Genomic DNA, 27,606 nt, shown 5'->3' on the forward strand with positions numbered 1-27,606 from the left:
TGTTTGTGGGAAGGAAATTACGGTTGCGATCTAGGTGTTAGGACACATGTCGGATGACAGCTGGGTAAGGAAAGGATGTGTTGGAGCCGTCGTTTGGGATGGGATGGGTAGGGTACATTATGGTTGGAAGGAAGGCTCGTTCACAGTCGTAAGGCGATTGAAAATCCGTTGGGAAAGGATGTGGAGGACATAGAGGTGAAGAGAACGTGGATCATGTTGATAGAGGCGTCCGAGCAAGCCAGCATTCACATGGATGGGGGAGATTATAAGACATCCAGATTCAAGTTTCAGGGGCATGTAGGAGACGCGTTGGCGTCCTAAGTGTTGAAGAAGATGTGGAAATTTTATTAACTGATGAAGGAGATGTGTGGGGAAAAAAACAAGGTGGAGTGTGTGGCACTCTAGGATTTGGAGTGTGTGAGAGTTTTGGAGGGGCAGAAGTCCGTGGCACATTGAATTAGGTAATGGTGGAAGGAATGAGTGTGCTGTATGTATGGAGAATAGTAGGAAGATTTAGTCTCCATGTTCGGCATGTGAGTGATTTCGGTAGTTAAAGTCCATTGAGGACTTTCTTCTCGATGATTAGTAGACGGAAATACCAAGTTAGTTTCCGATTGAGAGTTGGTCTGAGATATTTAAGTCTTTTAATTTTGGAGACTGGTTGGATGTGGGTTGTGAAGTAAAGGTTCAAAAATGGCTCTGAGCACTATGGGACTTAACTTCTGAGGTCATCAGTCCCCTAGAACTTAGAACTACTTAAACCTAACTAACCTATGGACATCACACACATCCATGCCCGAGGCAGGATTCGAACCTGCGACCGTAGCGGTCTCGTGGTTCCAGACTGTAGCGCCTAGAACCGCTTGGCCACTCCGGCCGGCTGAGGTAAAGGTAACGGGGATGGAAAGCTCAGGTGGTTTTTACTATGAATATTATCTGGATTTTTGTGGGGCTGACGGAGAGGTACTGCTGATTATACCAGGAGGAGGAGGAGGATATTGGTGTTTTAACGTCCCGTCAACAACGAGGTCATTAGAGACGGAGCACAAGCTCGGATTAGCGAAGGATGGGGAAGGAAGTCGGCCGTGTCTTTTCAAAGGAACCATCCCGGCATTTGCCTGGAGTGATCTAGGGAAATCACGGAAAACCTATATCAGGGTGGCCGGACGCGGGATTGAACCGTCGTCCTCCCGAATGCGAGTCCAGTGTGCTAACCATTGCGCCACCTCGCTCGGTGCGATTATACCAGGACATGAAACTGCTAAAGTGAAGCTGAAGGGATCAGTTGGGACGATGGATGCCGAGTAAGACGGTCCCATCAGCGTTCTGAAGCAGGTACACTGGAGAGGCTGGTTTTGGAACGTCGGCTGTGTATAGGAGACAAAGGAGCGGTGGTAGGATGGATCCTTGGGATACTCATTCAGTTGGATGGGAAATACGAGTTGTTCTGTTGTTTGCTGTTACTTAAGATGGACGGTTAGTGAGAAAGCAGGCAATTAGGCGGCTTGGGAGTGCATACCATTGGAGTCTGAAGAGGAGACCAAAGTGCTATACTTGGTCTGTGTTTCCACAGTGTTTAGGGATGAAGGAAGTATTGCTGTATCCCGGTGTCGGTTTGCATTTAAAAAGTTTCTGACCTGTCTCTGCAATACTAGATACAGGCATCTCACTCGATAGTGTAGCAGATGCGCTCAGTAGGATTGAGGACATGTGACTAAAAAAATGGCTCTGAGCACTATGGGACTTAACATCTATGGTCATCAGTCCCCTAGAACTTAGAACTACTTAAACCTAACTAACCTAAGGACAGCACACAACACCCAGCCATCACGAGGCAGAGAAAATCCCTGACCCCGCCGAGAATCGAACCCGGGAACCCGGGCGTGGGAAGCGAGAACGCTACCGCACGACCACGAGATGCGGGCGACATGTGACTTACAGACCACAGAACCACTACCATGCTCTAGATGGTTGGGATGGAGGTAAGTTGACTTCGCTCATGTTGGCATGGAGGGGTTGGTTGTGTGGAGGAGTGAATAGTGTGGAGCAGAAGTGTGACCTGGTAGGATGTGCTCGGCTCTCGAATACTTACTGGAGTTTGTTGATAGTGATGTATTGAGTGTTGTGGATATTTGTCACTAGTCCCGGCGTCCCTTTGTATTTAACAAGTTTCGGACGTGTCGCTGTAATATTAGATCTAGGGATATCGCTCCACAGCGTCACAAATTTCATCTCTTATAATTACCAGTCTCGTATTAGTGTGTCCCAGTCATGGGTGTAGAGGAAAGAACAATAGGGTCAGCGGGATTTATTCTGTAGTTCTAGAGCTTGTGGGGAAGGGGCGTTCGATTTCGATAGATAGGACAAGTGATTACGTATGTAGTAATGTCTTTAGACAAGGTTTGCTATAGGAAGGAAGCAAAGGTCGGTGTTATCCTCTGAGTTCTGAAGTATAACAGGTGGCTTCTGATTCGAGTGTAGATATACTCCCGGTAGGCATTCCAGTTGACATGGCCGGCCGGAGTGGCCGAGCGGTTCTAGGTCTGGAACCGCGCGACCGCTACGGTCACAGGTTCGAATCCTGCCTCGGGAATGGATGTGTGTGATGTCCGTAGGTAAGTTAGGTTTAAGTAATTCTAAGTTCTAGGGGACTGATGACCTCAGAAGTTAAGTCCCATAGTGCTCAGAGCCATTTTTGAACCAGTTGACATGATTGTAATCTTAGATCATTTTGCGTGGGATATGGTGGGGTACTGATCCAGTCGCCGGGACGTATATTTATTTCCTGTAGCCGAACAACGGCAATACCCATGCGACGTATTTGCCGCAGCAACAAGTGGAACTGTCTGTTACACAGATACTACGGCTGACATATCTGATTCGGTTCCCATTTCTCTGGATTGGGAAATGTTAGACAATCCACTTCGTACCCCTACACGAAATTATTCCTAAATATTTACATGACATTACTAACTCTAATTGTGACTCATTAATTCTGTAGTCAAAGTTTCGTGACCAATTCTGCATTTCTAACATGACGAGACAGTTGACAATCTTTGGACCAGGTTAATACTTTGTCGAGATCTGACAGAATATTACCAGAGTTTTTACTGGATAAAATTTCCTCATCGCTAACGGTATTGTCTACGAAATACGTGAGGCAGTAACTATAACTATCTGCTAAGTGATTAATGTTTAGCACGAACACAAACGATAATATCATGCGTCACTTAATAAACCCATACACTTCTCCGCTGTTTCTTAATGATTATCCATTTAGGATCACGTGCTGCGTCCTGACTGTTTCGATCCAGTCTCAAATCTTGTTAGCCGCGCGGAGTGGCCGCGGGGTTGTAGGCGCCATGTCACTAATCGTGCGGCCCCTCCCGCCGTAGGTTCGAGTCCTCCCTCGGGCATGGGTGTGAGTGTTGTCCTTAGCGTTAAGTTAGTTTAAGTAGTGTGTAAGTCTAGCGGATTTCTTTCAGTAGTTATGTGGATGACTTCAGTTTTCATTATTTAGAGTCAATTGCCACTTTTCGCATCATACATATACGAGGGGGGGACCCAAAAGAAATCAGACTCCGAGGGCAATGCCACTCATAGACGTAGTGCAGGGTTCTCACGCTAGATGGTGTTAGTAGAGAGCTTCATGAAACAGCTGTGCAGACGGCGTCAGTGTAGAGCTGAACGCGCAAGTGTGGTATTGTGTTTCTCTGACTGTTGGCGGATTACCTCTGCGAAATCGTTATGGCAACTTTAAAAGAACAAAGAGTATGTGTGAAATTTTGTTTCCTGCTTAAAAAAACTGCAACGGAGACACACCAAATGCTACAGGAAGCTTTCCAGGAGGACGCTATGAGCCGCACACAGGTTTTCGAGTGGTTTGGGCGCTTTAAACGTGGTGAGATGTGTGTTGAAGACCAAGCTCCTTCTGGACGCCCTTCAACATCGCGAAATGAGGAGAACATTGGAAAGGTCCGCCAAAAGATCAACGAAGATCGTCGCCAAACGATCGACCAAATTTCAGCAGAGACAGGAATCAGTTGGAGCTCGTGCCAGCGGATTCTGAGTGAGGATTTGCACATGAGACGTGTTGCTGCTAAATTTGTTCCGCGCCTTCTCACACAGGAGCAAAAAACCATCCGCGTGAATGTCTGTCAGGACTTGAAAACAGAGATTGCACGTAATCCAAACTTCTTGAACAAAGTCATTACAGGGGATGAGAGTTGGTGTTACGGGTATGACCCAGGAACCAAGCAAGCGTCAAGCCAGTGGAGGACTCCCAACTCTCCCAGACCAAAAAAAAGCAAGGCAAGTGAGGTCAAATGTGAAGACGACGATCATTATCTTTTTTTATGTTCGTGGAATTGTGTATCGGGAATTCGTACCCCCTGGCCAGACTGTTTACCAGCACTTTTACTTGGATGTTTTAAGGCGTCTGCGAGAGGATGTGAGGAGGAAACGCCCGGAACTTTGGCGATCAGGTGACTGGTTTCTGCATCACGACAACGCTCCAGCACACACGGCCTTACGAGTGACTCACTATTTGGCATCTCAGAGGTGGTCTGTCGTTCCCCACGCTCCGTATTCGCCGGACCTAGCCCCGTGCGACTTTTTCCTATTTCCACGAATGAAAAAAACGTTAAAAGGGGAGCGTTATGACGATGCGGAGGCGGTAAAAACAGCTTCGCAAAGGGCACTGGACAATATCAAACTTGAAGAGTTCCAAACATGCTTCCCACAGTGGGAAAAGAGACTTGACAAGTGTATCGCATGTAATGGAGAGTATTTTGAGGGTGACTGAAGTAATTTTGTAAAAAGATTCATCAATAAATTTTTTATGACAACAATCCGGTTTCTTTTGGTTCCCCCTCGTATGGTGTCTAAATCGCTTTGCAATTGCTTTTGATTACCTGATGACTTTGCAAGACGGTAAATGACAGCATCATGTAGATCGGGAACAGCCAGATACTATTTCTGTTTTATTCGATGACTTTCCGTCAGTTACTATAAACTGTGACCTTTCTGACAGGAAATCACGAAACCAGTCGCACAGCTGAGGCGATGCTACATAGGTACGTAATTTGATTAGAAGTCGCTTATGATGAACAGTGTTAAAAGCATACAGGAAATCTAAAAATACCAGATCAATTTGATGTCTCCTGCCGATATCATGCACTACTTCCTGCGAATAAAGAGCAAGTTGTGTCTCACAAGAACGATATTTTCTGAATCCATGCTGACTATTTGTCAATAAATCGTTTCCTTCGAGGTAACTCATGATGTTCGAACACATTATATATTCCAAAATCATACTGAAAATCGACGTTAGTGGTATTGGTCTGCAATTCGATTGATTATTCCTATTTATTTTCTTATTTATTGATGTGACTTGCGCAACTTTTCTGTCTTTAGATACGGAATTTTCGATGAGCGACCGGTTTATATAACTGTCAAGTATGGAGCTACTGTATCAGTATACTCTGAAAGGAACCTTCTTGTAGACAGGTGTGGCGTTTGCATTCTTCCAATCACTGGCCACAGTGTGTCAATGTGTCATGGCGAGTAGAGGGTATAATTCAGCTACAAATTCTATACAGGAATTTACAAGGATTTCATCGGACCCTGGAACACTGTTCAATTTTCGTTCGTTAAATAAGCATACCAAAATTATGTTCTCTACTGTAAACAATATCTACAAAGACTACTGCTTATATGGTAGAGAAGGTGGACCTCAGTCATGGACAGGTGGCAAACCATGAAAAATATATTAAATTTAAAATTAAGAAAATAGGTGAAATTTGTTCACATGTATAGGTATAGTTTCGACGTAGAAATCTGAGTATTATTCATGAATTTATGAAATTATAAGTCATGTGCAACCTAAGAAGCATGTGGACAAGAAATAGCCGTATATTTAACCACAACGGAAAATTTTAATTCGGAAATCCGCAGACATACTGAACAGGCGCTAAGGGCGTAAACATTTATTGCAGATCTAAAAGCACAAGTCTTAATTCTTCCTACTCGCCCATGTGCAAATGTGGCTGAACACAGGCACCAACTTTCAAGTTCCCACAAATTGCTAGAAACAACAAGTTCAATACCGCATTAAGCGCCAACATTTCCTTTGAATTTACCTGATACATTGGCGGTGAATTTACTCTTTGTACTACCACCGTATGTGGTGGCAATTTAGTCTGCTTACAATGTGCTATACACAGATAAAAAATTTTCAAATGTGTGTGAAGTCCTAAGGGACCAAACTGCTGAGGTCATCTATCCCTAGACTTACACACTACTTAAACTAACCTAGTCTAACTTATGCTAAGAACAACACACACATCCTTTCCCGAGGGAGGACTCGAACCTCCGGCGGGAGGGGCCGCGCAGTCCGTGGCATCGTGCCTCGAACCGCACGGCCACTTCGCGCGGCCTATCCCCAGAAATCGCAAGTATTCGTGCGTTCGTAAAATTACTCCCGAAAGTTTATATGGGTGCAGAGCAAACACAGGCAGATAGAGCTAGCAACAATCGGTATTGTATTTGTACATTGTCGTACCTGCGTTGGGAAAGAACCGGAGCTCCAAGCACTAATAGATGACACTGAAGCTCAAATAATTAAAGGTACGGAAAGCTGGCTAAAGCGGAAACAAGTTGAACCGAAATTTTACAAGAGACCAAACAGTGTTCAGAAAGGATCGATTAAATACAGTTAGTGGTGAAGTAGTTTACCTTCAAGTGAAATTGAAGTAGATTGTTTCTGCGGGTTAGTATGGGTAAAGGTTATACTTGACAACCAGAATAAATTTGTGATTTGTTCGTTTTACCCACCCCCTGGCTCAGGTGATATAATTCCTGAACAGTTCAAAGAAAACTTAAGTCTCATTTGAAATAGATATCCCACTCATACAATTAGAGTTGGTGGTGAGTTCAGTCTACTCTCGATAAGTTGGCAAAAATACATGTTGAAAGCCGATGGTAGGTATAAAACGCCGTCCGAAAATGTACTGAATGCTTTCTCAGAAAATTATTTCGAACCATTAGTTCAGAGCCCAATGAAAGTGTTAATGGTTACGATAACATACTTGAACTTTTAGAAACAAATAATTCTGAGCAATTAGGGAGCATTATGACTGATTCGGGGGTTAGTGACCACGAGACCGTTAAAGCGAGACTGAACGCCGTAACATCCAAACACACCAAAAATATATGCAAAGTAGACGTTGATAAAGTGTGGGGAACCCTTGATGCTGATGCCATACATTAATGACTTGGCTGACAATATTAATAGGAATCTCAGACACTTTGCAGATGACGCAGTTGTGTATAATGAAATACTGCCTGTAATATGTTGTATGTATACACAATACCTCATATATCATATGGGATGAGTCAGGAGGAAAGGTACAATCTTTGAGGGGTGACAGTGATTCTGAACAAAAATTTCATATGGACGTATGCCCTATTCCGAATGTTTTCCGAGATAAAATACATTTAATATCACTTTTGTACGTGTTTTTTGAATAACTCGAAAACCGCGCCCTCCAGCGAAAACGTGTCGCAATAAAAAATTAAACTATATTAAATTTCCTACAAAAAAGGTTCTATTCATTTTTCGCTCTAGAACTAGTGGTTTGTGCGAAGAGAGCGAGAGAGTGTTGAAAAACTCGCTCGATGCGTATGCGCCGTAGCTTACGTAGTTTTTGTAGGCCAATTTGGGGTAGTTTCACGACTTGATAGACCACAAGTGTCTCGTATCAAACTGTTCGTCTCAACTTGCTACCTGAATATACTACCTCAAATTGGACTACAAAAACTACGTAAGCTACAGCGCATGCACGTTGAGCGAGTTTTTCAACATTCTTGCGCTCTCTTCGCACAAAGCATTAGCTCTAGAGAAAGAAAATGAATAGGACCTATTTTGTAGGAAATTTAATATAGTTTAATTTTGTACTGCGACACGTTTTCGCTGGAGGGTGCGGTTTTCGAGTTATTCAAGAAAAAACGTACAAAAGTGATATTAAATGTGTTCTATCTCGGAAACCATTCGGACTCTTGAAACAAACACTAAAGAAAATTGCAGTATTCTTAAAAGATGCTTTGATTAACTCCTCAACTCTGAGAAGCCCAAATAAAAATTACACTTCACGAAAACACTACCAAACCGAGACTCGAAGCCACCAACAATCACAGAGTTAGAGGAGGTTATAAAACAACTAAAGAACAACAGAGCCCCAGGGGAAGACGGCATTATCGCCGAGATCTGGAAACTCACAGACCAAAATATTACAAAGAAAATTTATAAAATTCTCTTGGAAGTATGGAGTACAGGGAAAATTCCACGGGAATGGAAATGCGGACTGATTCACCCACTCCACAAAAAGGGAGACAGGGCAAACCCTAATAATTACAGAGGGATCTCATTATTACCGGTCACATACAAAATTCTGTCCAAGGTGTTACTGAACGTACTGGAACCATAAGTGGATACAAAGATTGGTAAACACCAGGCAGAGTTCAGAAAGGGAAGATCCTGTATTGAACAAATTTAGAACCTGCGAACACTTTTGTAGCTCAGACAGGCGAACAACACTGTAGCTACATTTGTGGAATTTAAGAAGGCCTGTAACTCCATTGACAGGCACACGCTCTTTGACACACTAGAAAAATATGAAATAGACAGAAAAACTAGGGCACCGATAGAACAGATGCTCACAGACACCACATCCAAAATAAAATTCATGGGAGAAATCTCAGAGCTACTTGAGATACATACAGTGGTCAGACAAGGAGATGATCTCTCACCACTTCTATTCAACATAGCCCTGGACAAAATTATCAAGCAGTGGGAAGAAAAAGTAAAAGGAATTCAGTTAGGAAGAACACGTGCAAACAAGACAATCATAAAATGCCTTGCATTTGCAGATGACTTGGCAATACTCAGCAACAATAGAGAAGAAGAGCAAGAAGCCCTGTAATATCTACACAAAGTCTCTGCTTAAATGGGGTTAGAGATAACATACGAGAAAACACAATATATGGAAAGAAAGAACAACAATACACATGTAATGCAGAGAAAATACGGATTGGTTAACAGAGTGGAAAAATTCAAATATATTGGAGAATACATACAAATAGGGGCATCAAACAGGCACTACAATACAGTTGTACTACCAGAAGCCCTCTATGCATCAGAAACGACCATAATCGCGGCATCAGGCATTAAGAGACGGAAATGATAGACCGAAAAATTTTTGGAGTAGTACACAGAGATGCTATACAGATGAAGAGGCCAATCAAAGAACTATATGAACATACAGACAGACTCACAGACATAATCAAAAAGCTTCGATTAACATTCTTTGGTCACATACACAGAATGAACAACACCAGACTTACAAAGAGGATTTTTGATGCAGTCAACAGCTCAATCAAAAACACCAACTGATTTCATAAAATAAAAGACCTAGAACAAGCAAGAATCAATAAAGAAATGATAGATGAAAGAGACCAATGCAGAAACAAAATTACGGTCACGAAATCTGATGTAAAGGAAAGGAAGAGACCAGAGAAAATATGGAAAGAACAAAGGAAACACGAACACAATCAAAGAATGAAGAGGTTTTGGGAAGAGAAAAAGAAGAAGACAACATGAAAGAAGCGGAATATTTAATAATCATGTAACATTCAAGTTCAATCACTGTCTTAAGGGCAAAAATGTATAATAATAATAATATATATACCCTAAGACAGGGTCGACCACTGCGTGCCGAAGCACTGTCAGCACGAAGTGCGGCCCGCACAGGGTCGAGACTCGGCCTGTCTCGGCTTTGCTCGGTAATACAGCGCATAATTTAGTATTGCGGTGCAGCATTTTTCAGTTGGCATCAACATCCTTCATTTCGGCAGAATAATGGTCTCAACTATGTTTACCCATCGATATTTGTTCATGGTATAAAGAAAATTCAATGGTCTAGTGGCTGCCTGTACAAAAAGAGGCAGTCTTGTGATCTATAATCGCAAGCCTTTAAAGCTGAATGGTAATGACTAAAGAGAAGTTTGAGACTTTTCAACATCTATTATGCAGTCGCATTAACGGTGGGTACCATAAACGACATTACAACACCATGCAGAAAGAATTTAAAGATTTAGTTGAGAACAAAAGAGCAAAATATTACATCGGTCGACAGACTGGATTCTTTGTTCTGCGCATCAAGAAGGACGTCGTGCTAAATTTTCAGGCGTGGAGCAAGCGATGAAATAGCAAATTTTCTGAAACTTTACGCATTATTCCAGTATCAGCTGCAACAGTTTTCTATGGGACTGAAAGAAGAGTATGGAGACTTTATATACTATTGCGAAGTACGTTGATAAGCCAACGGGCATGCTTGGAATGATCCTTCGATTTCAAAACAGCTGATGTTGAATTTATGAAAGAAAAAGGAAATCAGGGACGAAAATTAGAAGATCCAATATGAAACACAACCTCGCATTTTGTGGGCTTGACTGTACACGGCCACAGTGAGACACTGCAAGGTGAGAAACGACTCATTTCTGATTTCATGAGGATGCATTTAAAAAGAAAATCGCGTTGCAGCATGGGCAAATTCTAACAAAAGCACTGTCCATTTCCCTAAGATCACCGTCGTCAAAGAAAACGCGAGTTCTCAAGAATCCTGTGAGACCTTGTAAGAATTAAAAGAATATTCTTCCAAACGTTATGAGGACATTATCCATTTCACATCTGTTTTCAGGCTGTTCTCGAGACAGTTTGCTGCTTCAGTTGAAGTCACCCCTGTGCATGTGCAGATGGAACGGATTGATGTGCAATTTAATTCCCATTTAAAAGATCAATCCTTTTACATTAAAACTGTCCAACATATGTACGTTGTTTTCCTTGCGAAGATTTCCATGTCTGCGGAATGAGATCGCAAACGTTGCAAAATGCTTCGATTAACATATGTATGTGAAAGGTTTTTTTCAATTACGAAACTAAATAAGTCACAATTAAGTGACAGAATGAGTGCAAAAATGTATGAAATTTTCTGTGTCCTTCCGTATACCGAGAGTCTGTACGAGATAAAAATTATATTATGTGTTCAGAACACCAAAGTAGTAGGGCAACCTTCACACCAAGACACGTTGTATTGTTGCCAAATTTATTCAAGATGGGGGTGATGACGTCATACAAGATGGCGGTATGTAGACTTGGCAACATCGCATGACGTCATCCAAGATGGCGGATTTTGGCGGGAGAATAGTCCAATTGTGCTACATCCACTAACCTAACCTCAACAAAAAATGGCGGGAAGTTTGAATTTTGACGCGAAAATAGTCCGATTGTGCTATGTCCACTAACCTAAGCCTCCAGAAGGAAAAATGGGGGGAAGTTTGAAATCCAGCAGGATAATGCATGCAAAGACTGTACTTGTCTTTTTATTATTATTATTATCATTCATTAACATTCATTATTATTTATTATTATTTATTATCATTTATTATTATTCATTATCATTTATTATAATTTATTATTATTGACCTGCCTCCACTAGAAAATTCCCTACAAATTCAAATTCCAACACGATAATGGCTGCAAAACCTTACTTTTGTTTATTATTATTCATTATTATTTATTAACATTCATTATCATTTATTATCATTCATTATCATTTATTATTATTATTATTATTTATTATTATTATAGGCCTACATCGACTAGAAAATTGTGCCAAATTCAAATTCCAACACGAGAATATCTCGAAAACTGTACTTCTATGTATTATTATCATTTATTATTTAATCAAGATGTCCGATTTTCTCGGCGAGAAAGCCATTTTCCTTACATCCATAGCAAAAATCTATCACAAGTTCAAATCCCAACACCATAATTGATCACACGTACGAACTTTCTCCCTCACTTATCTTTTCTCACTGGTAGCCTATCATAATCGAGTCAAACAATAAACTGCTCTTATAGTAACGTAATTCACGTCCTTTGATTTTGCTATGGGGGAAGGCACTGAATACTTTATTTCAAGCAGTACGGTCATCACTTGTTCTCCAACACAGTCAGCACACACATTTTTATATCGCAGTGCAGTCACCACAACGTCTGTGCTCCAACTGAATTTGTTCAAATCCTCGCCACCCCCTGGCCAGCGTGCGGACACACTGCCTACGCCTGTCACGTGAGGCAGCCGGCCACTAGCGCGGGGGGCGAGCCCAGCGATCGCTCCCACGTCGTAAACATGTTTTCGCTGGACACGCTGGAACTTGTCGAGTTTGACATCACAGTGGCCCCTTGTCCGCTCACCACGTGAATTCGTCGCCTCCGCACATTTCCCGCCAAAACTGCATACCTCGGAGCTGAATCACACAACGGTCGACCGTTCGCTGCCACACTTTTGGCACCACGTTCAAATCTGTCGATGCCGACCGCGCACCATCCAGCACGTGTCCCTGTGCGAGGGAGAACGCAGTGCTACACTTCTGGTGGCAAAGTTTGCTCAGCAGTGGAATCCGCCATGACTATATAACAGCACGTTTGGATTGCACTAGAACGCCCGCTAATTGACTCACTCTAGCGCAAGCGTAATAACTGTACAATCGCAGCATCGCCGCCCCCCGCTTACGTCACACACCCTCCATCCACGCGACTGACATAGCCTTCTGTAAATACCTGGAAAATGACTCTTTATTTCAGACATTACGGTCATGTAGGTGTGTCCCAACTTACTTCTCCATGCTCACACAGCGAAACTCCAGAGTGCAGCTGACGTACACGCGGCCGGCTGAGCCCGCTCCATTGGCAGCTCCCTGGCCAGCTGACGTCAAGCGACCAGCGGTGACCACACAGCCCCACGGCCAGCGCGCCACGTAGGCAGCAAGTGGCGTCTCAGAGTCCGACTACATAAACATCTTTCCGCGACCACGAGCACTTAACGCTGGACACGATGGAACCTGTCAACCGCATGCTGGACAAAGGATACCTTTGGCGCCAGAGTTGGACCGACAGTGGAATGCAACATGATCGTATAACAGCGCGTTTGCTCGTCGCGAGAACGCTCGCTAATTCACTCTCACCACCCCGCTATATTAAATAATTGAATTTACAATTTCATATACGTATGCAAACGTGTTCAACTCCCTAATTTCAACTACTTTTCGAGGACCAGACCGCCACCTCCTCCTCCTAGGAACCAGCGCCAAGTTTGAAATCTGCCAATAAACAAAGCTCACTTGTGCTTCCGCCACCAACCTAAGAAAATTGTTTCAAACTACGTCACCAGCACGCAACCTCTTCCTACACGTTTCTGGTAAACGGACTCACCCTGCACGAGGTCCATGGATGGAGGAACTAATTTACTTTATTTAGGAATGGAGTATATGTATCACACTGGCATCTCCCACATCATACAGACCTGCATAACACTCCTACATAACTCATTTATAATGTTCTAGACACACGCTTGCTAATTGTAAACAGTTAAAAATAACTCATAGCACAGCCTACAGACATGCGAACCTCTCGTAAATAATGCAAAACATTTACCTCCAAATAGCCAAACAACTGCTAATTTTCGTAAATAATTTCAGTGTGTAGGCTGATGGAAGGAGGAACAAGTGTACTTTATTTATTTGCGACATATCTTTTTGAAACTTTTACTTCTCATAGGTTTCGATATGTAACGCTCACATAAGGCAGTTTCTGAACTCCTGTAGTGCACTACACTTGGCAACACAACCACACCCATCAAGATACAAATTCCAATCCAGACCTGTAACTCCTATACAGATTAATTTGGCTTCAAATGGTTCAAATGGCTCTGAGCACTATGCGACTTAACTTCTGAGGTCATCAGTCGCCTAGAACTTAAAACTAATTAAACCTAACTAACCTAAGGACATCACACACATCCATGCCCGAGGCAGGATTCGAACCTGCGACCGTAGCGGTCGCTCGGCTCCAGACTGTAGCGCCGAGAACCGCACGGCCACTCGGGCCGGCTACAGATTAATTTGTCCAGTTATTTGTCTACTCACTCACATTCTGACCAGATTGCCGTTATTGCGCAAAAACTGCTCAGACTGCGCTGTGCTGCTCGGGGAAGTATGGAAGGGCTGCACTCTATTTATTTGGAGCCCTTTTATTTAGTCGTGGAGTATATTTGTCACAAAACACCCGCACTGATCCGACTGTGGTCATCTGACACAGCCCACAAACACGTAAACAGCTCCTAATTTCACCACACAATAGCAAACAGCTCTTAAATAATGAAGTAAACCATATCAGCAGACGAGCTCTGTACTCTTAAACTCTCCAAATAAGGAACCGCACAGTGCACAGACATGCTCGCAAAATAGTGCAACAGACGCGCCCAAACACCCACAGCTGCCAAACCGACCAAAAGTCTCTGCTCTGCCGGCCCCCCCTCCCCCCCTCCCTCCCCCCAAACATGAACACAACACAGTCGCATTCCACAGTCGCATTCGCGCCTAACACTGGAGAAATTGATATCGCCTATGCCCCTTAGATTACGCTCCAAGGCAGGCCGCGTGCGCGTGCGGTCGGCGGGAAAGGGGATTCCACAGTCTCCAGCCAAGTTAAGCTTCCGAGCGCTACTCGCATGCAACCGAGATGGTGCCGGAAAACCAATCACTCTGATCTGCGCTGCAGGCGCGTGTAATCATTGAGAACACTGAATTTGTTTTTTCGAACACCTTTTTTAACCACACAGCATATATATCACGCTATTACAAAAAACCCTCCCAGATGTGCCCTGGGCCATGTTGCACAGGCCACAGACTCGCACCCAAGCCAAATTTCAGTACACACTATAGCAAACTGCCTTCCGCGAGGCGTGCATGTACATAGAGATACAGAAAATCAGAGCAAGCGCTCTCCGAATATGGAGGTGACTGGGTACGCCTTGGTTACATTTAGAGACAATTTTAGAACACAGAACGATAACTTATGTATCGGTCGCATGGATGGATCTGACATAAAATCGAAAGAAATGCGAAAACTGATTAGCGCATAGATATAAACTAACCTAATATACACCGAAATGCGGTGAAAATGAGAACGTACTTGCTTATCTTCTGGTTCGCAGGGGGGAACTTGTACATGGAGTCAAGTATGCGGCAACAAGAGGAATGCAGGAAAACGATGACGCTGAAGCGAGCCGAATAAGGAAGGCAGTCAATTTTTTCTCGTTGAGTTCGTATTACAGTATATGTCTACTGAGGTAGAAGTGATACACGCGAGTTGAATACTGTATTTGATGCTTTTCAGGAGGACAGAGAATCATTCACGTCTAAACTTACTCACATCTGTGTTAAATGATAACAGAGGGTGTACGGGATGATCGATTGAGACAGAGCTGCAACTAGGTACGATTCAAATGGCTAATGGTTCAAATGGCTCTGAGCACTATGGGACTCAACTGCTGTGGTCATAAGTCCCCTAGAACTTAGAACTACTTAAACCTAACTAACCTAAGGACAGCACACAACACCCAGCCATCACGAGGCAGAGAAAATCCCTGACCCCGCCGGGAATCGAACCCGGGAACCCGGGCGTGGGAAGCGAGAACGCTACCGCACGACCACGAGATGCGACGATTCAAACGTTGACTCATTTATTCTAGAGAAGGACAAGTTACCGAAGGTAGATTTTTTTTCGAGTATTCTATTTGGATGCTTTAGTTACGTGATATAGCCAGCGTTCTAGTCGTATGCGGGTACGTGTTCGGTATGTGGTTTAAAGCGCTGTCTACTTGCGATCGTTAACGGTGAACCCGTCGGTCACCAGAGGACTTCCATCTCATGTGTGATGAAAGTTGACACAATCCTCTAAACGCACTTTGATTTACGCGATCCCCACTCTGTCGCATGCTTGGTGTAAAACCGAGACTTCAGCGTCATAACTAAGTTAGCTGTGGGTATTCGTGAGGGGCTGTAATCATTGTGTACACATCTACCTGACAGACGGGTGTTTACAGAGTCGGTGACGGGATGACTTGTAATTTTCACATGTTGGACGCTGCTGTTATACGTATCTGTTTGCTTGTAGGATGTACCGGCTGCTAATAACTATCATTTTTTATATAGAGCTGATGGAGTAATAGTATTATTTCTGACTCGTGATCTGGTGTGATCATTGGGCACTAGACGTGTCCGCAGGGCTATATTGGGCTCGTATCATAGAAAGGAAAAGTTTTACGATTGGGATAGAGATAGCTCAGCGTAGGGTAACCGGGGAGAAGGATGTATGTCTGACAGGACGGAAAAGTAAGCGATCTAAGGTTATTGCCCGTTTTTAAGTGCTGAACGTTCTAGTCTTAGGAGTGTGTGTTTATGTTCTCTCTCTCTCTCTCTCTCTATCTCTCTCTCTCTCTCTCTCTCTCTCCTTCCGGAAACTTCGATGCACCGATCATGGAGTCTAGAACAATACTTTACACATGATAGATTGGATGATTTGCTTAAAAATCTATCAAACTACGTTGTGTATACATAACGCTCCGTTCTTGTTCTTCTTAACCGTATGCTATTAAATTAAGGCACTTTGAGATCTGCTACTATAGATCGATATGGTGTGCTAAGCTCCAAGACTTGGTTACATTTCCAGAAATGTGGTGCACTTGTATGGGTTAGGACTAGGAAAGCTCTATTCAGTCAAGAGAGGTGAAGTGTAGCTGTATTCGTCTGCTCGGTTGAGGAATAATTGGGTAGCGATGTTGCGGGGTAGATAGGTCAATGCCGAGGTGAGGATGGTCTTTTAACGTAAGAGGACTAGATAGCTCTGTGACCGCCATACGCAGAGAGATTGATCGAGTACTATGCGCGAGGTCTTAGAAATATGTATAGCGTTGTCTGGTATAATTTGATCGTCTTTATGTGTTCGAGAATTAAGTGTGAATGGACGTGCTGAACAGTCACCTATGAATGGTCACAATGATACTTGTAAAGTAGAGGTTGCATGGTTTAGCTATGATACTGAAATTAAGAAAACAAGCTGTCACATGATTGGGCAGTGTTTGACTTACTGTAAAATTTTTCGCGATATCAGCTGTGATGGATAATATTACAGTAGATCGGTGGTGTCTTATCCATCGCATCTGTGCATTGGGTACGACATAATGATTGACTGACAATGCTTGCTTGAGTCGGGGGAGAAATTTGGGTTGATGGACCGCAACTTCCAGGGTTGCTAGCACCGAAAACGGTGATCCTGTACTTGTGTGCAAAAATGACCAATCACTAGAAATAAAATGGAGAGTTATAAACTATTCGGTCACTGCGACATATGAGTTTAAATGTAGAGGTGGTCAATCACTTTCGAGGGAAGTCGCTACAACGCCAGCAGGGTCTTCTATTTTCTTTGTGTTGTGGCTGTCCTTTATTTAAAATCATTCAATGTTATGCTATCGACTGTAAGAATATGATTTATAAGGTACAAGGTATAGTTTCCTGTGAGAGGCCATGCATCAGTCCGTGTTCATGTCTGTTTAGAATCAGACAATGACTTTGAAGTCGCGGCAGAAAGACGAAATGCTCGGCAGTGTGCAAAAGCGTGTTAGAAAACACTGTTTGAACAAGGGCCAGAGGCAGCTTCTCATTTGCTTAGAGTATGGGTGATCAAACTTTAAAGGGGTCTCTGCAGCCTGTGTGTATATTTAATATGATCTTGTTCATATAGGCATCTGTAGTTTGAGGTGTTGGATTTGGTGAGCTGGTAGAAATTCTTGGATGGTTGCACTCTGAGTTATTCGGGGGGGAGTGTTGTGAATTCCATTTGTCCGCGCTGGAGGTGGATCACATTGGTGCCTTCGTGACTTTTTCACTGTTTGATGGTAGAGGATAAAGATGATAGGGTGTTGAGGATCTGTTGTACTTGTACCTAGTTTGAGGCGTACAACATTGCGCGTGTTGCCGGCGAATGGTCAAAACAAGGTCCTGTTGTAGTAACTGAGATCGTTCTGTTTATAGACAGGTTGCAGAAGGTAATAGATATGTCTTTCTCCGGCTTAAATTGCAGAGATCAGATGGGTGAAGATAAATGCATACTCATCTATGCTTAGAAAGGGAGAATGCTTTTTTATTATTAAGTGAGTTTTGGGAGGAGTGAATATGATTTTATATATGCGAGTGGAAATTGTGAGCGAAGAGTGAATGACGTCGGGTTCGCTGGCTGGGGCAGACACTGTTTACATGTCCTGTTGAAGATGCAAGGGGGAGATAGAGATCTGCGCTATTCAGGAATCCATTTGTGCACTGTATGTCGTTAGACAATAGCTGGAGAGCAGGTATAGGGAGAGCCCACTTCAGCATTCTGGTCCTGGGGGTGAGTGGATGGCTGCTTTGATGGACAGCTATGTGGCTTTGACATGCCGGCGGTGGCGCTCGGACACTCGCTTTGTTAGGTGCTGTGGGATTAGTTTGAGCATTTAGTACTTGTTTCGGTGGTTATTGAAGGTCATGTCCTCAGTGGGACTGCTGTGTAATTGAGTAAGTGTGTTTACGTATTTGAAGATATGTTTCGCGAAGGGTGATGTTAAGTTGATGGCGCAGTTTAGCTACCACTGTAAAAAAAAAAAAAAATAGCTGTCTGCTGCTGAAAGAAAGAAAGAAAGAAAGAAAGGGATGACCTTGCCCCCAGACCTGATGGATGAGTTATTAGATTAGAGCAAGTGATAGTTGAATGATGCTATGTGTTTGGATATAGGAGTCTCTAAACGGCGGGGCGAGATTTTTTTTTATGTGGAAATTTATGCAATCTATAGATAGTGATATTCGACCGCTAGTGACAACAGTTAAGAGCGGAAAAATAGGTACAAATCGAGCGCTGGCAGAATGTTGTGGTAATGGTAATAATATTTAATTGAAGGTGGAGGTGGTTAATATGGACCAGGCTTTGAATATTGTCATATGTGCTTGATGCTCTGTATAAAAGTTTGACTCTTTAATTGCATTTGGTATTTCTGGGTGTGTGTAAAATTAATTTTACTGTTGAAAGTGCAAGAAAGATGAGTTGATTGGTGTTTAGATAGAGGCTACGTTTGTAATTCGAAAAGAGGGGATGAGAATGGTAAATTGATTGATGGACATGGTTTGTGGGGTGATATATGAGTGTCAAGATAGGGTTGAGGACATTTGCGTGTGTGGATGGTGGGACGGGTGTGAGGTTAGGTGCAGTGGGAGGTGTAAAATAGATGTTATTTAAAAAAGATGTTGTAAAGTAAGAATAATATTGAGCAGGTTTTTAGATGGCCTGTCACGCGACGAGGCGAGAGCAGGGATGTGTAGTTATGTTTAGTTAAAGGGCCGTGTAATTTCGTGTGAGGAGCAATGTGCAGTATGCTACAGTGTCATAGGAGGTAAAGATATGTGCTGCTGCTATGATGTGTCTAGCGTATGGAGGCTGTGCTTTGGAATTATGCTACGTTGATATAAAGTTGACTTTCACCCGCGTTCAGTGGTCGCGGCTCGGGATCGCGGTCCTGGACAGACATATGTGTGTGCTTTGACCGCTGACGAGCGTGTTGACCGCGCCAACTCACGCTTGCGGAAGCAGAGCAGAGGCTGTGCGAGGTCTGAAATCAGATGGATGCGTGACTTCATGATCCTGTGGGCAGGGTGCAGAGTGGGGGTACCTGCGCACGTCTGCTGAGTTATTTTGCGAGTGGATCTGCAGGCTCTGCTATGCGTTATTAGGATAGTTTACGAGTACTGAGCGTATCTACACGTCTAAATGGCTCTGAGCACTATGGGACTCAACTGCTGAGGTCATAAGTCCCCTAGAACTTAGAACTACTTAAACCTAACTAACCTAAGGACAACACACACATCTATGCCCGAGGCAGGATTCGAACCTGCGACCGTAGCGGTCGCGCGGTTCCAGACTGTAGCGCCAGAACCGCTCGGCCACCAGCGGCCGGCTATCTACACGTCTGTGTGATGTACTATTTTGTAGCAGTTTGCTATAGTGTGTACTGAAATTATGATTGGGTGCGTGTCTGTGGGCTGTGCAACGTGGCCCAGGGCACATCTGGGATTGGTGTTTTGTGATAGCGTGATAGATACACTGTATTGTTAAATACGTTGTTCGAAAAAAATAAATAGAGTGTTCTCAATGATTACATGCGCCTGCAGCGCAGATTAGAGTGATTGGTTTTCTGTCACCATCTCGGTTGCATGCGAGTAGTAAATGTTTTCCCGGCCGTGTTAATCGAGTGTGTCAACGAGCTATGGGCTATTCTGAGAATAGACGTGAAGGCAGGTCCAGACCTGAGACGCCGGCGGTATACATGAGAAGAACAATGCAGCTTTCATATGTGTCAGCTGTCACGAGCGCTCGGAAGCTGAACTTGGCTGGAGACTCTGGAATCCCCTTCCCCGCCGACAGCACGCGCGCGCGGCCTGCCTTGGAGCGTAATCTAAGGGGCATAGACGATATCAATTTCTCCGGTGTTAGACGCAAATCTACTGTGTTGTGGTCATGTTTGGGGGGGGGGGGGGAAGAAGGCCGGCCGAGCAGAGACTTTTGGTCGGTTTGGCAGCTGTGGGTGTTTGGGCGCATCTGTTGCACTATTTTGCGAGCATGTCTGTGCACTGTGCGGTGCTTTATTTGGAGAGTTTAAGAGTACAGAGCTCGTCTGCCGATATTGTTTACTGCATTATTTAAGGGCTGTTTGATAATGTGTGGTGAAATTAGGAGCTGTTTACGTGTTTGTGGACTGTGTCACATGACCACAGTCAGATCAGTGTGGGTGTTTTGTGACAAATATACTCCACGACTAAATAAAAGGGCTCCAAATAAATAGAGTGCATCCCTTCCTTACTTCCCCGAGCAGCACAGCGCAGTCTGAGCTGTTTTTGCGCAATAGCGGCAATCTGGTCAGACAGAATGTGAGTGCGTAGACAAATAACTGGACAAATTTATCTGCAGAGGAGTTACAGGTCTGGATTGGAATTTGTATCTTGATGGGTGTGGTTGTGTTTCCAAGTGTAGTGCACTACTGGAGTTCAGAAACTGCCTTATGTGAGCGTTACATATCGAAACCTATGAGAAGTAAAAGTTTCAAAAAGATATGTCGCAAATAAATAAAGTACACTTGTTCCTCCTTCCATCAGCCTACACACTGAAATTATTTACGAAAATTAGCAGTTGTTTGGCTATTTGGAGGTAAATGTTTTGCATTATTTACGAGAGGTTCGCATGTCTGTAGGCTGTGCTATGAGTTATTTTTAACTGTTTACAATTAGCAAGCGTGTGTCTAGAACATTATAAATGAGTTATGTAGGAGTGTTATGCAGGTCTGTATGATGTGGGAGATGCCAGTGTGATACATATACTCCATTCCTAAATAAAGTAAATTAGTTCCTCCATCCATGGACCTCGTGCAGGGTGAGTCCGTTTACCAGAAACGTGTAGGAAGAGGTTGCGTGCTGGTGACGTAGTTTGAAACAATTTTCTTAGGTTGGTGGCGGAAGCACAAGTGAGCTTTGTTTATTGGCAGATTTCAAACTTGGCGCTGGTTCCTAGGAGGAGGAGGTGGCGGTCTGGTCCTCGAAAAGTAGTTGAAATTAGGGAGTTGAACACGTTTGCATACGTATATGAAATTGTAAATTCAATTATTTAATATAGCGGGGTGGTGAGAGTGAATTAGCGAGCGTTCTCGCGACGAGCAAACGCGCTGTTATACGGTCATGGTGGATTCCACTGTCGGTCCAACTCTGGCGCCAAAGGTATCCTTTGTCCAGCATGCGGTCGACAGGTTCCATCGTGTCCAGCGTTAAGTGCTCGTGGTCGCGGAAAGATGTTTATGTAGTCGGACTCTGAGACGCCACTTGCTGCCTACGTGGCGCGCTGGCCGTGGGGCTGTGTGGTCACCGCTGGTCGCTTGACGTCAGCTGGCCAGGGAGCTGCCAATGGAGCGGGCTCAGCCGGCCGCGTGTACGTCAGCTGCACTCTGGAGTTTCGCTGTGTGAGCAGGGAGAAGTAAGTTGGGACACACCTGCTTGTCTGTAATGTCTGAAATAAAGAGTCATTTTCCAGGTATTTACAGAAGGCTATGTCCGTCGCGTGGATGGAGGGTGTGTGACGTAAGACGGGGGGCGGCGGTGCAGCGATTGTACAGTTATTACGCGCGCGCAGGAGTGAGTCAATTAGCGGGCGTTGTAGTGCAGTCCAAAGGTGCTGTTATATAGTCATGGCGGATTCTACCGCTTAGCAAACTTTGCCGCCAGAAGGGTAGCACTGAACTCTCGCTCGCACTGGGACACGTGGTGGACGGCGAGCGGTCGGCATCGACAGGTTTGAACGTGGTGCCAAAAGTGTGGCAGCAAATGGACGACTGTTGTGTGATTCAGCTCTGATGCATACAATTTTGGCGGGAAATGTGCGGAGGCGACGAATACACATGGTGAGCGGACAAGGGGCCACTGAGACGTCAAACTCGACAAGTTCCAGCGTCTCCAGCGAAAACATGTTTACGACGTGGGAGCGATCGCTGGGCTCGCCCCCCGCGCTAGTGGCCGGCTGCCTCATGTGACAGGCGTAGGCAGTGTCTCCGGGCGCTGGCCAGGGGGTGGCGAGGATTTGAACTAATTCAGTTGGAGCACAGACGTCGTGGTGACTGCACTGTGATATCAAAGATGTGTGTGCTGACTGTGTTGGAGAACAAGTGATGACCGTACTGCTTGAAATAAAGTATTCAGTGCCTTCCCCCACAGCAAAATCAAAGGACATGAATTACGTTACTATAAGAGCAGTTTATTATTTGACGCGATTATGATAGGTTACCAGTGAAAAAAGATAAGTGAGGGAGGAAGTTCGTATGTGTGATCAGTTATGGTGTTGGGATTGGAACCTGTGATAGATTTTTGCTATGGATGTAAGGAAAATGGCTTTCTCGCCGAGAAAATCGGACATCTTGAATAAATAATAAATGATAATAATACATAGAAATACAGTTTTCGAGATATTCTCGTGTTGGAATTTGACTTTGGCGCAATTTTCTAGTGGATGTAGGCCTATAATAATAAATAATAATAATAGTAATAATAAATGATTATGAATGATAATAAATGATAATGAATGGTAATAAATGACATTGCATGATAATGAATGTTAATAAATAATAATGAATAATAATAAACAAAAGTAACGTTTTGCAGCCATTATCGTGTTGGAATTTGAATTTGTAGGGAATTTTCTAGTGGAGGCAGGTCGATAATAATAAATTATAATAAATGATAATAAATAATAATAAATGATAATAAATAATTATAAATAATAATGAATGTTAATGAATGATAATCAATAATAATAAAAAGACAAGTACGGTCTTTGCATGCATTATCCTGTTGGATTTCAAACTTCCCCCCATTTTTCCTTCTGGAGGCTTAGGTTAGTGGACGTAGTACAATTGGGCTATTTTCCCGCCAAAATTCAAACTTCCCGCCATTTTTTGTTGAGGTTAGGTTAGTGGACGAAGCACAATTGGACTATTCTCCCGCCAAAATCCGCCATCTTGGATGATGTCATATGATGTTGGCAAGTCTACATGCCGCCATCTTGTATGACGTCATCGTCACCATCTTGAATAAATTTGGCAACAATGCAACGTGTTTTGGTGCGAAGATTGCCCTACTACTCACCAAATACCGAAAATTTGTTTTGTTTGAGATCTATGTCGTTAAGAAATGTGAGATATAAGGCTAAGTCATATACAAATCGACAGCATTGACATTTAAATGGATCGGATTTGCAATTCTTCACCCCCCCCCCCCTTCCCTCCTCGTACTCAAAACATGTTCAAATGTGTGTGAATTCCTAAGGGACCAAACTGCTGAGGTCATTGGTCCCTAAACTTACGCACGACTTAAACTCACTTCAGCTAACTTACGCGAAGAATAAGACACACACATGCACACATGCCCAAGGCAGTACCCGAACCTCTGGCGGGAGGGGCTATGCAGTCTGCGCATGGCGCCTCAAACCGCGCTGCCACTCCGCGAGGCCCTCACACTCAAGAAAGTGTGGCGTGGTAGCGGGACAAGCGTGCAACCGTGTGAGAGAGCCTGTTATCCAGACCCCAGCTCACGTGCCGAGTTCTTGGTCGTCCCTGTCCTAAGACAAATTATTAAGCTTTCAAAGTGATCCAAGTTTGGTAATTTGCTTTAACTTCTCAGAACTGTAAAATTTTGCATCTCACCAAACAAGAAAATGTAATAGCCTGAGAATAAAATATTAGTGATTCACTGTTAGAATCAGTGAGAGCCGCAATTTGGGGGGATATAAAATGGAATGGAATGACCACATATGCTCAGTGATTGGTAAGGTGGGTGGCAGACTTCAGTTCATTGCTATGTGGTGAGTCTACTAAAGAGATTTCTTACAAAACATTCGTGTGACCTATCCTAGAATATTGCTGAATTGTATGATACTAATGAAAGATGTTAGAAACAAGCGATACTGACCGTATACAAATAACGGCAGAGCGAATAATAACAGGTTTGTTTGACTCATGGGATTGTGTCACACTTTTTTCTTGAACTTGCATATACTTGAAGATAGATCTCAAATCTTGTCAATCCAACTTTGTTTGCTGGACTGTCATCGCGAAATCTCAATCCGTCTACCGTTATTTGAGGCATACTAAACTGACATATTTGTATTGTATACGCAAGACATGTTCTAAGTTCTTACATAAAACAATTACCCGGAAAAGTGTTATTTTGTTTCATTTAAGAAGTGAAACTTTTTAGCTCACATATAACATATAAAGTTTTGAATAGTTAATTTCGAGATTTTTGCATGATTTATGGAAAACAGTGTTCAAATTGAGGAATGCATAAAACATGGGCTGCTGAAGCTGACATAACATGCTGCTACCTCTGATAATAGCCCATCATGATGTATGGAGATTAGTTCTGGTTCAGCATTACCGATCATTCATCAAACACAGTACAGGTTTATACGTCACAGAAAATACTAATACGGGCAATGGCAGGGTACAGGTGTGTCGGAATTCACTTGAGACCACTCTTTTCAGCGGGATACAGTTTAAGACAGTAGTGGTAGCATCCTCAAGTGTGAAATAATTACATGGGATGAAATTAGGCGAACGACAGCGCATGTAGCTAGCAAATCATATTGATTTTTCGTTCGTGTTTATGCTTTTGGACGTATAAAAACATACTTCTAGTTTATCGTAATTCCGGAGCAAACCACCAACATTTGCGTTCTTTTGAAAATTGTATTTGCGGGAAGCTCCAATCCCATTTTCATTGGATGGCTCAGCACTGGAACCTATAAGAGTAATGGGATAGCGAAATGCTCAAGTACAGATGGCGGTACTATCGCGTACACGAGGTATAAAACGGCAGAAGGGCAGTACATTGGTGGAGATGTCTTTTTTACTCAAGTGAATCATATGAAAAGGTGTCCGACGTGATTATGGCCTCACGACGAGAAGTAACAGACCTTGAATGCGGAATAGTAATTGGAGTTAGACGCATGGGACATTTCATTTCGGAAACCGTTAGGAAATTCAGTATTTTGAGATTTGAGGCTCACAGTGTCAAGAGTGCCGATAATATCAAATTTTGGGTATTACCTCTCACCATCGCCAACGCAGTGGTCGACGGCTTTCAGTTAACGGCCGAGAGCAGCCGCATTTGCGTAAAGTTGTCAGTGCTAACAGCCAAGCAACAACGCGTAAAATAACAGCAGAAATCAATTCGGGACGTACGACGAACGTATTCTTTAGGACAGTGCGGCGAAATATGGCGTTAATGGTCTATGACAGCAGACGACCTACGAAAGTGCCTTTGCTAACAGGACGACATCGCTTGCAGCGCCTCTCCTGGGCTCGTAACCATATCGGGTAGACCCTAGACGACTGAAAAACCGTGGCCCGCTCAGATGAGTCCCGATTTCAGTTGGTAAGAGCTGACGGTAGAGTTTGAGTGTGGCGCAGACCCCACGAAGCCATGGAGCCAAGGTGTGAGCAAGGGACTGTGCAAGCTGGTGGTGACTCAATAATGGTGTGGGCCGTGTTTACATGGAATAGACTGGATCCTCTGGTCCAGCTGAAACGGTCATTGACCGGAAATCGTTATCATCAGTTACTTGTAGACCATTTGCAGCCATTCATGGACTTCATGTTCCGAAACAACGATGGCATTTTTATGGATGGCAACACTCCGTATCACCGGACCACAATTGTTCGCGATTTATTTGAAGAACGTTATAGACAATTGAAGGGAATGATTTGACCACCCAGATAGCCCTATATGAATCCCATCCAATATTTATGGAACATAATCGAGAGTCCAATTCGTGCACAAAATCCTGCAGCGGCAACACTTTCGCAATTATGGCATGTTGAGCCCATTCCACGTCGAGTTTCGGCACTACTCTGGGCAAAAGGATGTCCGACACGATATTAGGAAGTATCCCATGACTTTTGTTACCTCAGCGTATAGTACCTATTTCAGCTCTTCAGAATCACTTCACATTTATTGTTCACGTGTTCGTGCCTTATACCTGCCTTTCTCAGTCAATACCACTTAAAGGTAAACAAAAACATATGAAAACGAGGAGACTTATTACCAAAATCGGTATTAAGATACCGCTACATTTTTTTCGTATATGCTAACATTCATTTATTCATAAGAGTCCACCAAAATATCAACACTTTCTAAAGTCAAAAGGTTGTCTGTCAGGACAGACATGCTTCTCTTCTAAATAGCTTGGCCTCTGGGTTTTTAATCAGCTCTCTCAAGTAGTATTCAATCTTTTTGCTGCCTTATGAGAACAGAAATAATCGATTGCGTAGCCTTACCCTCTGCGCGTCGATCACGACACAGCCGACCCTCTGGGGCGTGCACTCGGTTCCGTTGGCGCACTTCTTGTTGACGACAACACTCTCTCCATGTGAATCCATTACGTGAAGTGTGTGGCAGAATTCGTCCCCTGGAACACAGATTTAGGCCATGAAGCAGTTCACATCTACAGACTGACGAACACACACAATGTTACAGTATATACTTCAATCTTGAACGGTTTGTAATGAAGGCTATATGCAAATGATGTGACACATGTCACGTAAACGTTAACATGGCATTGACAGAAAATCTGGGTTCCCACAAAGCTTGAATCATGGGATCCTGTGAAATTGCACATCATTGTGCTATGAGAGGAGTGAGTTGGCGCAGTGCTGCTGGAATCAAAAGAGAGTACGGACCACCTAATGTTTATAGATCTGTGCAGAGATTGTGCCAACGGAAATCCCAGTTTCCAACAGTCATTCGGCCAGACTATGGCTGAGGGTGCAAAAATAGTGTATGTTCCAGTAATATAATGTAGTGAAAAAAAACAGACGCCCATGCAGGAAAATTGGATGGAAATCGGTAGGTGTGAGGTACATGTACAGATAAACAAATGATCATAATTTCAGAAAAATTGGATGGTTTATTCAAGTGAATGAGCCTCACAAATTGAGCAAGTCAATAACACAATGCAGGCTGCACAAAATTTCTTGACCAGTAGGATAGTGCCCCTCTGAATATCTCGCCATTTATACCTCATAC

General features: G+C 43.5%; 1 protein-coding gene across 1 annotated transcript in view; it reads right to left on the bottom strand.

Moving 5' to 3' along the window:
- Positions 1–27,606, bottom strand: part of LOC126249384 (ly6/PLAUR domain-containing protein 6B-like) — a 397,877-nt gene that overhangs the window by 19,714 nt on the left and 350,557 nt on the right. Inside the window, exon 4 of the mRNA XM_049951036.1 lies at positions 26,859–26,989. Within this exon, the coding sequence (XP_049806993.1) occupies positions 26,859–26,989 (131 nt within the window). The remainder of the gene's footprint in view (positions 1–26,858; positions 26,990–27,606) is intronic.

The sequence above is a fragment of the Schistocerca nitens genome, chromosome 3 (genome assembly GCF_023898315.1).
Source record: "Schistocerca nitens isolate TAMUIC-IGC-003100 chromosome 3, iqSchNite1.1, whole genome shotgun sequence".
NCBI lineage: Eukaryota > Metazoa > Arthropoda > Insecta > Orthoptera > Acrididae > Schistocerca > Schistocerca nitens.